This window comes from Schistocerca piceifrons, chromosome 11, assembly GCF_021461385.2.
Source record: "Schistocerca piceifrons isolate TAMUIC-IGC-003096 chromosome 11, iqSchPice1.1, whole genome shotgun sequence".
NCBI lineage: Eukaryota > Metazoa > Arthropoda > Insecta > Orthoptera > Acrididae > Schistocerca > Schistocerca piceifrons.
The window spans coordinates 95260940-95277024 of record NC_060148.1 but is presented as its reverse complement, the minus strand read 5'-3'; the positions used below and the strand labels follow the sequence as shown (position 1 = coordinate 95277024).

Sequence of the window (16085 nt, the reverse complement as noted above, 5' to 3'; positions counted from 1 at the left end):
AAGTGGAACCTGGAAACTCACCACCCGATGGCGCAAGTCAAGGAATCTGCAGCCTAAAGTCACAGAACTGCCTGAGCCTATTATTCAGAGGAAAAACAAAGTTTTATCATACCTTTAAACAGCTGAGGCTGCAACAGTTACACCAGTAACTCAACAAGTAATTGAAATGTATTAATGTTGGCTCTCGTGACCTCCAGTGTTGACAATACAACCCCTTTAACTTCCTGCGTGTGCCACAGAGATCTACATATCGTGAAAAGGGTTAAGTGTACCCCAGGTGATGCCTGGCATTCAAATAATTTTCCCATTGTGGCCAGTTAATAACATTTATATAACTGTAGGCACTTTGTCAGGGACTGTTGAAAGTGTAATCACCAACATGTGTAGACCTTGTACTATAAAGTTTTTAACACTGAGCTACTAAACTGTTATGAAATGTGACAGTTCATTTGCTGATGGCAGTAACAGTTTTATTCGGTTTGACGTGTCCAGTTTCACAAGGCTTGTGTGCTTGTATGGCTCAGTGGTTAAGTACCGGTCCACAGATCCAAAGGTCTGAGGTGCGATCTCTGGTTTTGTTAACAGATTTTCTCTGGACAGTTTACATCTACCTTCAAGAGTCCAATTTGGTATGGGTCCCAAACACTTGAGCAATGTTGTAGGATGGGTCACATGAGTAGTCTGCAAGCAACCTCTTTTGTAGACTGACTGCACTTCCCTAGTCTTCAACAAATAAATGAAAGTCTACTACCTGTGTTACCCCCAATTGAGCCTACGTGATCATTCTATTTAATATCCACACAAAGTGTACGAGTTGGCCCATTCTAGTAGTGACTTACTGATATTATAGTCATAGGATACTATATTTTTTCATTTTGTGGCATGCACAATTTTAAATTTCTGAACATGTAAAGCAAGTTGCCAATCTCTGCACCACTTTGAAATTTTATCAGGATCTGACTGAATATTTATGCAGCTCCTTTCACACAATAACTGTATCATATAAAAAAAGTCTTTGGTTACTACACTCCTGGAAATGGAAAAAAGAACACATTGACACCGGTGTGTCAGACCCACCATACTTGCTCCGGACACTGCGAGAGGGCTGTACAAGCAATGATCACACGCACGGCACAGCGGACACACCAGGAACCGCGGTGTTGGCCGTCGAATGGCGCTAGCTGCGCAGCATTTGTGCACCGCCGCAGTCAGTGCCAGCCAGTTTGCCGTGGCATACGGAGCTCCATCGCAGTCTTTAACACTGGTAGCATGCCGCGACAGCGTGGACGTGAACCGTATGTGCAGTTGACGGACTTTGAGCGAGGGCGTATAGTGGGCATGCGGGAGGCCGGGTGGACGTACCGCCGAATTGCTCAACACGTGGGGCGTGAGGTCTCCACAGTACATCGATGTTGTCGCCAGTGGTCGGCGGAAGGTGCACGTGCCCGTCAACCTGGGACCGGACCGCAGCGAAGCACGGATGCACGCCAAGACCGTAGGATCCTACGCAGTGCCGTAGGGGACCGCACCGCCACTTCCCAGCAAATTAGGGACACTGTTGCTCCTGGGGTATCGGCGAGGACCATTCGCAACCGTCTCCATGAAGCTGGGCTACGGTCCTGCACACCGTTAGGCCGTCTTCCGCTCACGCCCCAACATCGTGCAGCCCGCCTCCAGTGGTGTCGCGACAGGCGTGAATGGAGGGACGAATGGAGACGTGTCGTCTTCTGCGATGAGAGTCGCTTCTGCTTTGGTGCCAATGATGGTCGTATGCGTGTTTGGCGCCGTGCAGGTGAGCGCCACAATCAGGACTGCATACGACCGAGGCACACAGGGCCAACACCCGGCATCATGGTGTGGGGAGCGATCTCCTACACTGGCCGTACACCACTGGTGATCGTCGAGGGGACACTGAATAGTGCACGGTACATCCAAACCGTCATCAAACCCATCGTTCTACCATTCCTAGACCGGCAAGGGAACTTGCTGTTCCAACAGGACAATGCACGTCCGCATGTATCCCGTGCCACCCAACGTGCTCTAAAAGGTGTAAGTCAACTACCCTGGCCAGCAAGATCTCCGGATCTGTCCCCCATTGAGCATGCTTGGGACTGGATGAAGCATCGTCTCACGCGGTCTGCACGTCCAGCACGAACGCTGGTCCAACTGAGGCGCCAGGTGGAAATGGCATGGCAAGCCGTTCCACAGGACTACATCCAGCATCTCTACGATCGTCTCCATGGGAGAATAGCAGCCTGCATTGCTGCGAAAGGTGGATATACACTGTACTAGTGCCGACATTGTGCATGCTCTGTTGCCTGTGTCTATGTGCCTGTGGTTCTGTCAGTGTGATCATGTGATGTATCTGACCCCAGGAATGTGTCAATAAAGTTTCCCCTTCCTGGGACAATGAATTCACGGTGTTCTTATTTCTATTTCCAGGAGTGTATTAATATTGTCTACAAGGTCATTAATAAACAACAGAAACAGCAAGGGTCCCAACACACATCTATGGGGCACACCTGAAGTTACTTCTACATCTGAAGAGGACTCACCATCCAAGATAACATACTGTGTCATTTCTATAAAAAAGTTCGCAATCCAGTCACAAATTTCACTCGGTACCTCATACGATTGTAATTCTGACAATAAGCATAGGTACGGTACTGAGTCAAATGCTTTTCGGAAATCGAGAAATACTGCATCTACCCAACTGCCTCAATCCAAATCATTCAGTATGTCATGTGAGAAAAGTGCGAGCTGTGTTTCACACGGTCGATGTTTTTGAAACCTGTGCTGGTTGACACTGAGGAGGTCATTCTGTTCAAGATACCACATTATGTATCTTTTGCAGTTAAGCTTGACTTTTTCATGCATATACATATGTATAGTCTTGACGTCATTTACATGCTGTTTTGGAAAATACTGTTTTGTTGTCTGGATGATCTGAAGGTAATATTGAAGACAATTGAAGGATAGATGCGACCTGTGGGTCACTGGTTGTCCAAAAATCACCTTTTGACCTAACCATGTATTATTCCCACTATGCTGGAGTCACACAAGTAAAATTTCACTACTCGCTATCCTCCCCGGTGCCGCCAGCGGCAGTAACTGTAGCGAGCAGTGTCGTGCCGCCGCAGCAGGCTACGAGGCGCCGACTCACCTGGCAGCAGGCTGCGCTCGGCCGGTCGACGAGATGACGGGCTTGGGGATCTTGCGCTGGCCGCTCTCCCGCTGTATCACCTCCAGCAGGCTCATGCTGGGCAGCCACGCCTGTAGGTGGGACGGAGACAGACAGAGGTTCAGAGGCTGGCAGCAGAAAAGTGCAGTCTCGTTACAAGTATTTCCCAACTGACAAGGGCAGGTCCCCAGTGTTGCGATCGACTTTTTGAAACTATTTATATGGTGATGTAGGTTAGTGTCTCAGGTATCACACACTGCAGCCATTCACCCTGCTGGGCCCTCGTTTGCGAGTAATTGACGAAAAAATAATTTTGGAATTTGTATGACAATCAATACATTAAAAAAGTTACATTACATAGTGTGGTATAACAGACAGGATAACAGCTTCCCATGCAGGAGGTAATGGGTTCAAATCTTGTCAACTGTATTAAATTTATTTTTATTTTTAAAATTTACTGAAATGACTTCAATTATTATTTTTATTCAATTAACTGGTTTAAATGTAATTATTTATTTCTATTCCTTTGTCACAACATTTTAATCACCATATGAACTTTCTCATATTTTCTTTATAACATTCTTTTGCCTATCACAATTTCTGCGAATATGAATTTAATTATATTTATCTATTATACTGTTCCATTACTTGAAAATTCTGTTTATTGGTTACAAAACAAAAGACAAAATATTTGTATTTGTGCAACAGTGAGAAACGTGTTTTTGTTACCAGATGTGCAATCCCCCCCCCCCCCCCCCCCCCCCCTTGTGCGCGGTGCTAGTCATACAAACATTTAAAATCATTTAAAACATACCTTATCTATTGCACTATGGACAAAATAATCCAGATGAAAATTTAAATGAAAGATGGATTTATAAGTAAAACGAAATTCGAGCACAATGAGAAATAGATATAATGAATCAGTAGTGCGGAAGGGGGGGGGGGGGGGGGGGGGGGGGGGAGGAATTAAAATAGAAAATTAATTAAAAACAGGTGAACAAAGATTTTAAGTGGAGAAAGAACGAAAGGAAGAAAAATGACAGCAAATGAAAATGCTGATATTATGATTAAAATTATGAGACAAAGGAATGGAATTGAAAAATTACATTTCAACCAATAAGCTGTATAACAATAATGATCAAAGTCATCTGACACAAATTTTAAACAAAAAAAGTGCACGTGACAAGATTCAAACCCACAACCTCTTGCATGTGATGTTTTTAAGCTATCCATTGTACCATGCAACCAGATCACAACATGCAACATTTTAATGCTGTTTAGTGTCACACAAATTCTTTTATTGTTATTATTATTAATCATCAATCACTCAGAAACTGGGGGCCCACCAGGTTGAATGGCTGCAGTGTATGATACCTGGGATCTCAACCTACATCATTATATAAACAGTTTCAAAAAGAGAATCTAAATGCTTGACAGCTCTCCTTGTGAGCTACATCTGATCTGAGTTTATAAATTTATACAGGGTTAGCATAAAGTCCTTGTCTGAGTACAATAAATTATTTCTTAGGAACTATGCTAAACTCTACTATGGGGTTTATTGCAAATGATAGCTTAACTCTTAGTTTCATACAAATACACATCCACACGTGCTCCATTTGTTGCACACTGTGATATTCACTGTCTCTCCATGTCTTTCCCGACAGACAATACAGCAGTCCAAATAAACACATTACTTTCATTGTTAATCTGGTTTCATTTTACAAACTACACTAATCATGAGTTAATTAGATGTTGTTATGTTAGCCAATAGCATATCAAGCTGAAAGTATAATAAACAGGTTTCAAACATAATTACAGTATATCTGGTATCTCTTTTGTTACCCAATTGTTCTTAAATAATAAGCCCTAGTTGTAATTAAACAAACTGACAATACATGTTCCCACCACTGGATGGAAGTAATAGTAGCGAGTACTTTGACATGAAATTGTTGAAAATTACACTTACAGAGCTCAAAATGTGAAACTACTTATATAGGTCCTAAATACGCGCACGCACCATAGGGTGATTATGCTAAATAGGGACAAACTGCAAGAAATTATGACTGAAAGGATAAGGAGCAAAAAAGCTCGCAGAGCATATGGCTGGAAATGCGTTTCCAGGGTACGTGGTGACAAAATATCTTCAAGAGTGATCCTGATATCAGCACTACGGTGGTGGCCCGCCAGAACTGGGAAAGCCAGACGACCGTGTGAAACATTCTCCACAACTGCCACTATCCATTCTCACAATATGTGCAAGCCTTATTACCTACAGACTTCTGTTCAGATTGACTGTTTTGTCACTGGTCTGTCCCACTGGCCACAACCTTGCTGGGATTTCTGTGAATTGTCCCACTCACAGGTGAGGCTACCTTTGCAAGAGGAACTATCGTCAACCTTCGCAACACACACCCCTGGGCTACGGAGAATCCCCACACTATGGTGACGGTGAACTGTCAACACTAGTTTGGGCCCAGTGCGAGGGTAGGGATTACTGCTGACTGCCTCTCAGTGTGGAGCTTAAACACTGGTACAGACAGGACATTCCCACTTGCTTGGCGTGTTCTCGTGTGAGCTTTTAATCGCTGAAATCTACATGTGAAAGATTTTTTTTTTTATCTTCACCTTCAAGTAGAATGCATTTCCAGCCAGATGTCTATAAGAATACACCCTGCACTGTAACTTACAGTTAAAGAGTTTTTCATAAAAACTGTCCAGGTATGTATTTATTACAATCTTCTATCAGTCATCTCCCCCTTTAACCTCTCTCTGTCCATCCCCCATTCTCCCTTTCTCTCAAAATGTAATTACTCCCACCACAATAGGATGCTGGTGTTATTACCCCCACAGTATTTCTTTCCAAATCGTAAATAATGTGAGTACCAAATTTGGTTGAAATTCTTACAGGTGCTTAGGATGAGCTTTTCACCCACAGCTGTCTGTGTGCGCACAAGTCAAACGTATTCCACACGTATTTGTACATACACTTCATCTGTATCTCTAATAAATTTCGTCCTGCAATTTCATTTTGAGGCATCTCCTTTTTAGACATCACATTTGCTGAAGTGTGTTTCAGACAATGGTATTGTTTTGCAAGTACATCCAATGGTATATGTGGCTACTGTCTGCAAAATGTGTTGTCAACAGAGTTAGCAGTAAAGAAGTTATAAATTAAAACATCAGGCTACAAGTGGCACTATAGAGTTTTTTCCTTTCATCATTTTGTGGGGACTGTCAGCAAGAAAAAGTTTCATAAAGGTTTGAAATTACGTGTAATGTTTGTTGCAAGTCAACAAGTGCTGTCATTCTCAAACACTGGATGAATAAAATATGGGTTTGTGTGTCATGCAATAGGCTACTTTTCCACCCCCACCCCTTTGATAAGTAGGTATATATAAGGTAGCCTACCTGTTAATTCAGGGTATATGCTACGTCCATTCCAAATTGCATCAAAACCTATCCAGACATTTAGGCATTCAAATTGCATCAAAATCCATCCAGCCATTTCAGTGTGAAGAAGTACAGCACACGCGCGCACTCACTCACTCTCTCTCTCTCTCTCTCTCTCTCTCTCTCTCTCTCCACACACACACACACACACACACACACACACACACACACACACACCACGAACACCTGCTCTTTGCCTTTAGTCTTATTTTAACATGGCATTCAGTTATTGTCTTATGGTAAACAGAGATTCAGTTTATTGCAGCCATTATGATTATTTTTACACAAATATTAAATTTACTTGACAGTATTCACATAACAACCGTCAGTAGTTTGTTTCTCCACACAAGCTGCCACATAGCTAGCACTCAAAAAAATAGTTCAAATGGCTCTCAGCACTATGGGACTTAACACCCGAGGTCATCAGTCCCCTAGGACTTAGAACTACTTAAACCTAACTAACCTAAGGACATCACACTCATCCATGCCCGAGGCAGGATTCGAACCTGTGACCGTACCGGTCGCGCAGTTCCAGACTGAAGCACCTAGAACCGCTTGGCCACACCGAGCTAGCACTCAAGGTGATAAATTGAAGGGTCACAGAGCTATTACCCAGCATCATTCTACACATGTAAATGTGTAAATCATACTATAAATGTAAATGTGTGAATTCTGCAAGCTCATCTGATGCTGAGATTGACATGTCTTGAAAACTGCTTTATGGAGATAAACAAGTAATTCCTATTTAACTGGTTACAGTTATCTGTTTTAACATTCAATAAGCACACAGTCACAGCCTACAATATCCATTGTACAGCTTCAGAAATGGGGAGAAACTTAAATGTGGACGGCCAGACGGAGAATTGAACCAAAGGGTTCCCTGAAGGTTCTGATACAGAGAAGGCTATTTACATTTACAGTGACAATGTACTTAATTCAACAGATAACAAATTAGAGGCTACTGGCTTTTTCCGTGACCTGTCAAAAGCCTTTGACTCTGTGAATTACAGCATTCTCTTAAGTAAATTAGAATATTATGGTGTAACTGGCAGCACTGCAAACTTAACTAAGAGGAAATGAAGGATGTCATTGCAAAATACCTATGCAGTAAGTAATCAGTATTCAACTGATAGGAAATTAATTACAAGTGATGTTCCTCAAGGTTCCATCTTAGGTCCATTGGTTTTTCTTGTGTACATTAATGATCACTCATCTGTTACATTGCCAGGTGCTAAGTTCGTTTTGTTTGCAGATGATACAAACATTGCAATAAATAGTATGCAAGTACAGATTTAGCAATGGCTGTTAATCAAATTTTAGCTGACATCAACAAATGGTTTAAAGCTAATTCACTGTCAGTAAACTCTGAAAAGGCCAACTATATGCAGTTCAGAATCTGTATGAGATTTCCTTCTGGCACACATATAACATATGAAGACATGCATATAGAAGAGGTTGACAGTGTTAAATTTCAGCGATTACTACTTGATAAAAAATTCAGTTGGGAAGGGCACACCACAGAATTGTTGAATTGCCTAACAAGTCTGTATTTGCAATGTGAAAGATGTCAGCTGTAGGAGATATAAATCTAAAAAACTTGCAGGATTTCGGTCTATTATGTCATACGGGATCATATTTTTGGGTAACCTGTCAAACCAAGCAAAAGTGAGTGCAAAAGCACGTAATAGACTCATTTGTGGTGTAAATTCAAGATCATCATGTAAAAACCAGTTCCAGGAATTGGGAATTTTAAACAGTGCTTCCCAATATATTTATTCCTTAATGAAATTTGTTGCAAATAACTTGTCTTTATTTCCAATCAATAGCTCAATACACAGTTTCAATACTAGGAATAAGAACAATTTACATGACAAAAATCACTTACCTTGATCCAAAAAGGGGTCCAGTATTCAATAAATAGCCAGCAACTATTAAAAACTCGGTTTCAGGTAAAGCACAGTTTAAACAGAGTTTGAAAGACTTCTTGGTAGGTAACTCCTCCTACTCCACAGATGAATATCTTAAGAATCTCCTGACAAATGATAAGGGGAGAGTGTATTATATTCAAATGTTCTATGTTTTTTACGTTATATTTTCCGACATGTTCCGTGTCCATGAGAATCGTCTCATTTTGGGTCCCTGGAATGGAAACTGAATCTAATCTACTGTAATCCACGTCCAGCTTCTTATTGCAGAGCCATCTCTGAGGGGACAGCTACAGCTCTGAGAAATTAATGAAACTCCAGAGCGAACAAAGCTGTGCAATGTGAAAGGACCGGCTGTGTTACAGCGGTAATTGTGAAAAACCTGAGGATCAAAGTGGCTGAGATAGAACAGAAGCAGTGAAAGAAACAAAGACATGTAACAATAGGACTCACAAAGAGAACAGTGAACTGCGCAGAACAGAGAACAAAAGATGGAAGATGAAATAGGTGCAAAAAATATAGACAATGGAACACAACTGACATTAAAGGAGCAGCACTCAAGAATGAAAGAAAGAAATGTAATGTAAATTTTAACATGGCAAGTAACAAACAGCTTGAAATAATTAGAAATGCCGTATCAAACTATCACACAAAGGACGACATTAATTAACAGCCAATAACAACAATTAATTAACCTCACTACTGCCTGTGAGTCATAGATACTGTCAATTGTACTTTTATCACTTGGGTTCCCTTATAGTCTCTCTTTCTGACAGGGATTCTATTTACTTTATATACATCAAGTAGTCTAAGTTTTAACCCTTGAGTGGGAGTGCTGTTTTTTAAAACACGAGTGGATGCACCATGTACTTTGTACACATGTCAAAAATAGCTGTCTCTATGTTACTAAGGTGAACATGTATGAGCAGTATAACAGTTTCATCTTAGTTGCATTCAACACTGATAACATAAACTTGCATTACACAAGCTAAATCAGTGTTTAATTAAACAATAATAAAATAAACTTTCATTATATCAGTCTATTCCTATGTAGAAGTTTGCCCCACAGTAATGACCCATTCAGAGTGTCAAACAGCACAGCTGCTTCACATCCCAGCCAACTGCTTAATCGTTTGCTAATTATCTTGAAGACAACTGCCTCATCATCTCCAAGGCAACTGCCTCATTGTGCATTTACATTACTAGCTAGGAATCTGGGGCATTTTCATGCACCAATCGTAAATTTTCTCTCATCTTGCTTGCAGTTTATTTTATATTACTGCTGCGCTCTTGAACATATGACAAAGCAACTTATCACATTGTTACCTGAAGCAATAATGAAGGGATAGATCCGGGCTCAATTTTAAAACAACAATGGTATTTGTATTTGGTGCACTTTATACACAGTCACATGCATTTGAGGATTAATCACTCACTCCCCCCCCCCCCCCCTTCGCCTCCAAAAATACAGTTACCTAATTCATATTTTAATTGGATAGATAAAAGAATCTACTCATCAAGCAGCAGCAGAAAACACACACATAAAAGACTGTTGCGATTGGCAAGCTTTCGGAGCCAGTGGCTCCTTCTTCAGGCAGAATGGTCCGAGGGGAAAGCAGAGGTTTTTTTTTGTTTTTTGCTTTGGTTTTAGGGCGCAAAACTGCTATGGTCATTAGCGCCCGAAGGCAGAGGGGTGAAGGAGGAGCCACTGACTTCGAAAGCTTGCCACTTACGACAGTCTTATGTGTGTGTTGTGCTGTTGCTTGGTAAGGAGATTTTTGATCTATCCAATTAAATTATTTTGTCACTAATTAATATTTTGTCTATTTTCAGGTACATATCCCCAATCCTGCTATACAACAAAGTTCCTGAGCCACAATACTGTATCACTGCGCTAGATGAGCCAAAACAAATCAATGCAAGCACTGATTAAGTGGCATATCATGAAATTATTCTTTTTTTTGCGTTTCAAGTGAATCAATGCTGCAAGAGTCCAGTGCCGAGTCGGGGGAAGTGTTCAGCAAAAATATACTCATGTATGACACAGTGGTCAGGTGACACAGATGTTTCCAGTGTTGACGAACAAGTCTGAAAGACGATACATGAAATAGTAGACTACCCCTCTGTGAAAAATCAGGAATCACAAGAGAAGTGGAGGCCTTCATGTTCAAAGACCAGCATGTCAGACTCATGGCAATAGTAGAAAAAGTGAAATCCAGTCGGGGAGCAGTTTTCACCATCTTACACAGTGCTGAATGATAATAATTAAACTTTCGCTACTTGACAGGGGCTCCATGAAAAACAATCGATTGTAGGACAATGGAACTTTGTGGAAACTATTGGAAGACACGCAGAAGAGGAATAACGAATAAACCATTGAAAGAAACAGATTTTAATTTAACAATGGAAAATCCAAGATGGAATGTACATCATCATGAAAAGGAAAGTTGCTACTGACCAAATAGCGCAGATGCTGAGTCACAGATAGGCATAACAGTAAGACTGTCACAAAGAAATATTGCTTTTGGCCATTAAGGCCTTCGTCAACAGTAGACGTAGACGCACACACGCACACACACGCACACACACACACACACGCACACACACGCACACACACACACACACACACACACACACACACACACACACACACACACAGAAATGTCTGACAGGCCTTAATGGTCAAAAGCTTTATTTATTTGTGACAGACTTTTTCTTGCGCCTATCTCCGACACACATTTTTATTTGTCGCATGAATGGTAACAACTGTTAATCGTGTACTATGCTTATGTTCCAGGTTACAAATAATGTTCAACAGAATGATCATCTGCATCCATGACAGCTTGGAACTGCACTAAGGATCTATTTCACTGTTGTTCAGAGCACTAACAGTGGACCAGAGAACGTTCAGCTGTCGTGACACAGTTCGGGCACTGATCAAAGGCCACACATTAAGTCCAGCATTCTCAGCCATGGCAAGCGTAGCGTATTCAACAATTTGTGGCGCAACTGACTGCCGGGCTCTCCCAGGATCAATTCGCAAATAGCCAGTTAATTCAAACTTCTGAATCATGTTGTTCATCAGTGGTGCAGAAACAGGATACCTCTGTATTCCTCTAATGTGTCGATACTCGTGAACAGCATCTGTGCTACTGCTATTGTTTTAATAAAACAGCTTTATGAGCAAAGCCCAGCTCACATTGTTCATGCCCATGTTGACTGACTGCAACCGTAATGCACACTGATGCTCGTGTTTCAGCCCTACTTCGCCATACCAGTACTGGCGCCTAATTGCAAGTCGTGGTACTAAAACTACAGACAATGCAAATTGTGCAGCAGATAGTTTGAACATCATTTCTATTAAGATCGGTACCTGTACAGTAAATAGTTTTCCATCTGCGCTGGCTCAAATAGTTAAAAGTTTCATTATAACCAACCTTTACATGGAATGTGGCAAAGGTCGCCACCTGCTGGGCTCCACAAATGCCCACAGCTGTTCAGAAAGCCTGGAAAGCTGAGCCAGCAGCAGAAACGTTGTAGCTGCACCACGTCAATCAGCGCGACTTTTTTAGCTGCCTATTCACTGTGGAAAAATCCTGGGTGTATCACTAAAATTCCAAAGCAAAGAGCAAAGTGAGCAGTGGAAACACAATGGTTCACCATCATTGAAAATGACCAAAAGTGAACTATCATCAAGGAAAGTTGGGACTTCTGTAGTGTGATGCTAATACACTGTCTCTGAAAGAGCCAAACTGGAGCATCAAAATAGTACCGAAATCTCCTGGAGAGCTTATGTGAGGTCATCAAGTCAAACCATTACAGGAGCTGTCCCAGGGGGTGATTTCTCTCCATGATAATGACCCAGTTTTTTCTGCTACAGTGGTCACTCACACACACTGCTACTTTTCATTATCAGATTTTGCCACAACCACCGTATTTCCCTGAAATGGTACACCACGACTTCTTCCTTGTATGAAGAAACCATTGTTTGGCAGGAATTTTTCATAATGAGCAAAACATGATTTTCAAGATGAAACCTTTTCTGAACATCCAAAATGCAGATTAGTACAATGAGGTCTGAATAGAGTAATTCACTGTAGTAGGGAAAAATATGTTGCACTGAAGGGTGAATGTGTGGGTGAAGGATGAACACCATCACCAAATTTATTGGTCGCAACATCATTTTTTTTTCAAGGTGACAATTAAAACTTTATGACTAGCTCTTGTAAAATGAGTCACTGAATGCAGATTATAAGTAGAATGGCACTGTTTGTACATTGAAAGAACTATGTTTCGGTGAAAATGTGGACATACTTCTGGCCACTAAAGATGCCTCATTAAAATGAAGGCACAACGTGCCCACAAAATAAACTGCGATTTCTCAACTGTATATAACCATGTAAGCTGAAAGCAATTAGAACAACACTTCTGACTGGTTCTCCCACTCTGCACTCTTACCTTATCTCGGGATGCAGTGGCCACGATGTTCCTCTTGGGCTCCTGGTCATAGGCAACTGACTCGCAGCCGAAGTGCTCGCAGTACTCGTGAACGAAGTGGCGCTTCTCACGGTTCATCGGGTCGAATGAGTAACTGCGACTCTTCTGTTTGGACTGCAAATAAAATGTGTGGGGTTAACGTGAAAAGTAAAGTGAGCAGAGAAGTTCTTGGGAGGTTAGAAATTTGCACCAGAATGGGAGATGAATCTTAACCTCAGTCATAACAGGTACTGCACTTAGCGACTGAGCTATCTAGCACAACTCGTGACCCACACTCTACACTTTTTTCCTGCCAGTACTTCTGCTCCTACCTTCCAAATTCCACAGTGATTCTCCTATGTACTACCTTTTGGCACCAGCACTCTTGGAAGAAGGGATACGGTGGAGATATGGCTCAGCCACGGTGTACGATATGCTTGTTCGCCAATCTACTTACGTGAGCTAGCTTGCCACAGCAGTGAATGACAGCCACTCACGGCAACTAATGGTGGAGGGAGAGAAGGCGAGGAGAGGGAGAAATGAGAAAGGGGTAGATCTGCATGACAAACTGTTGACAAGGATTCTATTCTGTGGCCACTAATGTTAGTTCAACAGAGATGTATTGCTCCTTGTGGCTGATAAAGCAATTCGTGGAAATTTAATTTCTAAGACTGTGCACTGAAAAGAAATGACAATGAAATGAAACTTACATTTCTTTTAATTGATGAAGAGAAGAATATGGGGCAGCTAAGTAAGAAACACAATATTTCTTACAACTGATACAGCCTTATGATGAATATCATTTTCTGACAAAGTTAAAACTGACCTCAACTTGTATTCAGAGACTGTTCTATTCACACCTTAAACATAAAAACACTGGGTGTCAATGACTCCAGTGGTTTTCACTGAAGCATCAATGTCTGTTACCACACACCGAGCACTGCTAATTCTAAGACAACCTGTTATGTTGGAATTACAAGCTTCTGTGTGCAGATTTCATTCTCTTCACTGTGGAAAATAGTTGGTCACAGAGGTACGTGTGTCAGTTGTTGACACAAGAGAGGGAGGTGTGTGTGTGTGTGTGTGTGTGTGTGTGTGTGTCTCAAGGGGGTGCTACTGTAACAACAGTGCTTGAGAAAGGCAAGATCCCGGACTGGATGTCACACAGTTTTAATATACCAGGAACTTTCAAAAATGGAACTGCACAGTGAAATATTTGTTCTTAAAATGGACATCATTTGTGTTGGATGCAGCTGGAAAACTTACTATCTAAAACCAGCAAACAAAATAATACATAATACACCCCCCCCCCCCATGCACACACACACACACACACACACACACACACACACACACACATATATATATACAAAAAAAAAGAAAGATGATGAAACTTACCAAACAAAAGCGCTGGCAGGTCGATAGACACACAAACACAAGCAGACATTTGTCTGCTTGTCTGCTTGTGTCTGTGTATGTGTGGATGGATATGTGTGTGTGTGTGCGAGTGTATACCTGTCCTTTTTTCCCCCTAAGGTAAGTCTTTCCGCTCCCGGGATTGGAATGACTCCTTACCCTCTCCCTTAAAACCCATATCCTTTTGTCTTTCCTTCTCCTTCCCTCTTTCCTGACGAGGCAACCATTGGTTGCGAAAGCTTGAATTTTGTGTGTATGTTTGTGTTTGTTTGTGTGTCTATCGACCTGCCAGCGCTTTTGTTTGGTAAGTTTCATCATCTTTCTTTTTAGATATATTTTTCCCACGTGGAATGTTTCCCTCTATTATATTCACATTATATATATACAGGGTGTTTCAAAAATGACCGGTATATTTGAAACGGCAATAAAAACTAAACGAGCAGCGATAGAAATACACCGTTTGTTGCAATATGCGTGGGACAACAGTACATTTTCAGGCAGACAAACTTTCGAAATTACAGTAGTTACAATTTTCAACAGATGGCGCTGCGGTCTGGGAAACTCTATAGTACGATATTTTCCACATATCCACCATGCGTAGCAATAATATGGCGTAGTCTCTGAATGAAATTACCCGAAACCTTTGACAACGTGTCTGGCGGAATGGCTTCACATGCAGATGAAATGTACTGCTTCAGCTGTTCAATTGTTTCTGGATTCTGGCGATACACCTGGTCTTTCAAGTGTCCCCAAAGAAAGAAGTCACAGGGGTTCATGTCTGGCGAATAGGGAGGCCAATCCACGCCGCCTCCTGTGTTTCGGATAGCCCAAAGCAATCACACGATCATCAAAATATTCATTCAGGAAATTAAAGACGTCGGCCGTGCGATGTGGCCGGGCACCATCTTGCATAAACCACGAGGTGTTCGCAGTGTCGTCTAAGGCAGTTTGTACCGCCACAAATTCACGAAGAATGTCCAGATAGCATGATGCAGTAATCGTTTCGGATATGAAAAATGGGCCAATGATTCCTTTGGAAGAAATGGTGGCCCAGACCAGTACGTTTTTGAGGATGCAGGGACGATGGGACTGCAACATGGGGCTTTTCGGTTCCCCATATGCGCCAGTTCTGTTTATTGACGAAGCTGTCCAGGTAAAAATAAGCTTCGTCAGTAAACCAAATGCTGCCCACATGCATATCGCCGTCATCAATCCTGTGCACTATATCGTTAGCGAATGTCTCTCGTGCAGCAATGGTAGCGGCGCTGAGGGGTTGCCGCGTTTGAATTTTGTATGGATAGAGATGTAAACTCTGTCGCATGAGACGATACGTGGACGTTGGCGTCATTTGGACCGCAGCTGCAACATGGCGAATGGAAACCCGAGGCCGCTGTTGGATCACCTGCTGCACTAGCTGCGCGTTGCCCTCTGTGGTTGCCGTACACGGTCACCCTACCTTTCTGGCACGTTCATCCGTCTTGTTCCCAGTCCGTTGAAATTTTTCAAACAGATCCTTTATTGTATCGCTTTTCGGTCCTTTGGTTACATTAAACCTCCGTTGAAAACTTCGTCTTGTTGCAACAACACTGTGTTCTAGGCGGTGGAATTCCAACACCAGAAAAATCGTCTGTTCTAAG

At 41.9% G+C, this 16085-nt stretch overlaps 1 protein-coding gene across 1 annotated transcript in view; it reads right to left on the bottom strand.

The window, feature by feature from the left end:
* The window catches only part of LOC124719745 (protein shuttle craft), a 258849-nt gene that overhangs the window by 18610 nt on the left and 224154 nt on the right, over positions 1–16085 (bottom strand). The window contains exons 18-19 of the mRNA XM_047244946.1: positions 13015–13167; positions 3164–3273 (exon numbers count right to left, since the gene is read on the bottom strand). Of these exons, the coding sequence (XP_047100902.1) occupies positions 3164–3273; positions 13015–13167 (263 nt within the window). The remainder of the gene's footprint in view (positions 1–3163; positions 3274–13014; positions 13168–16085) is intronic.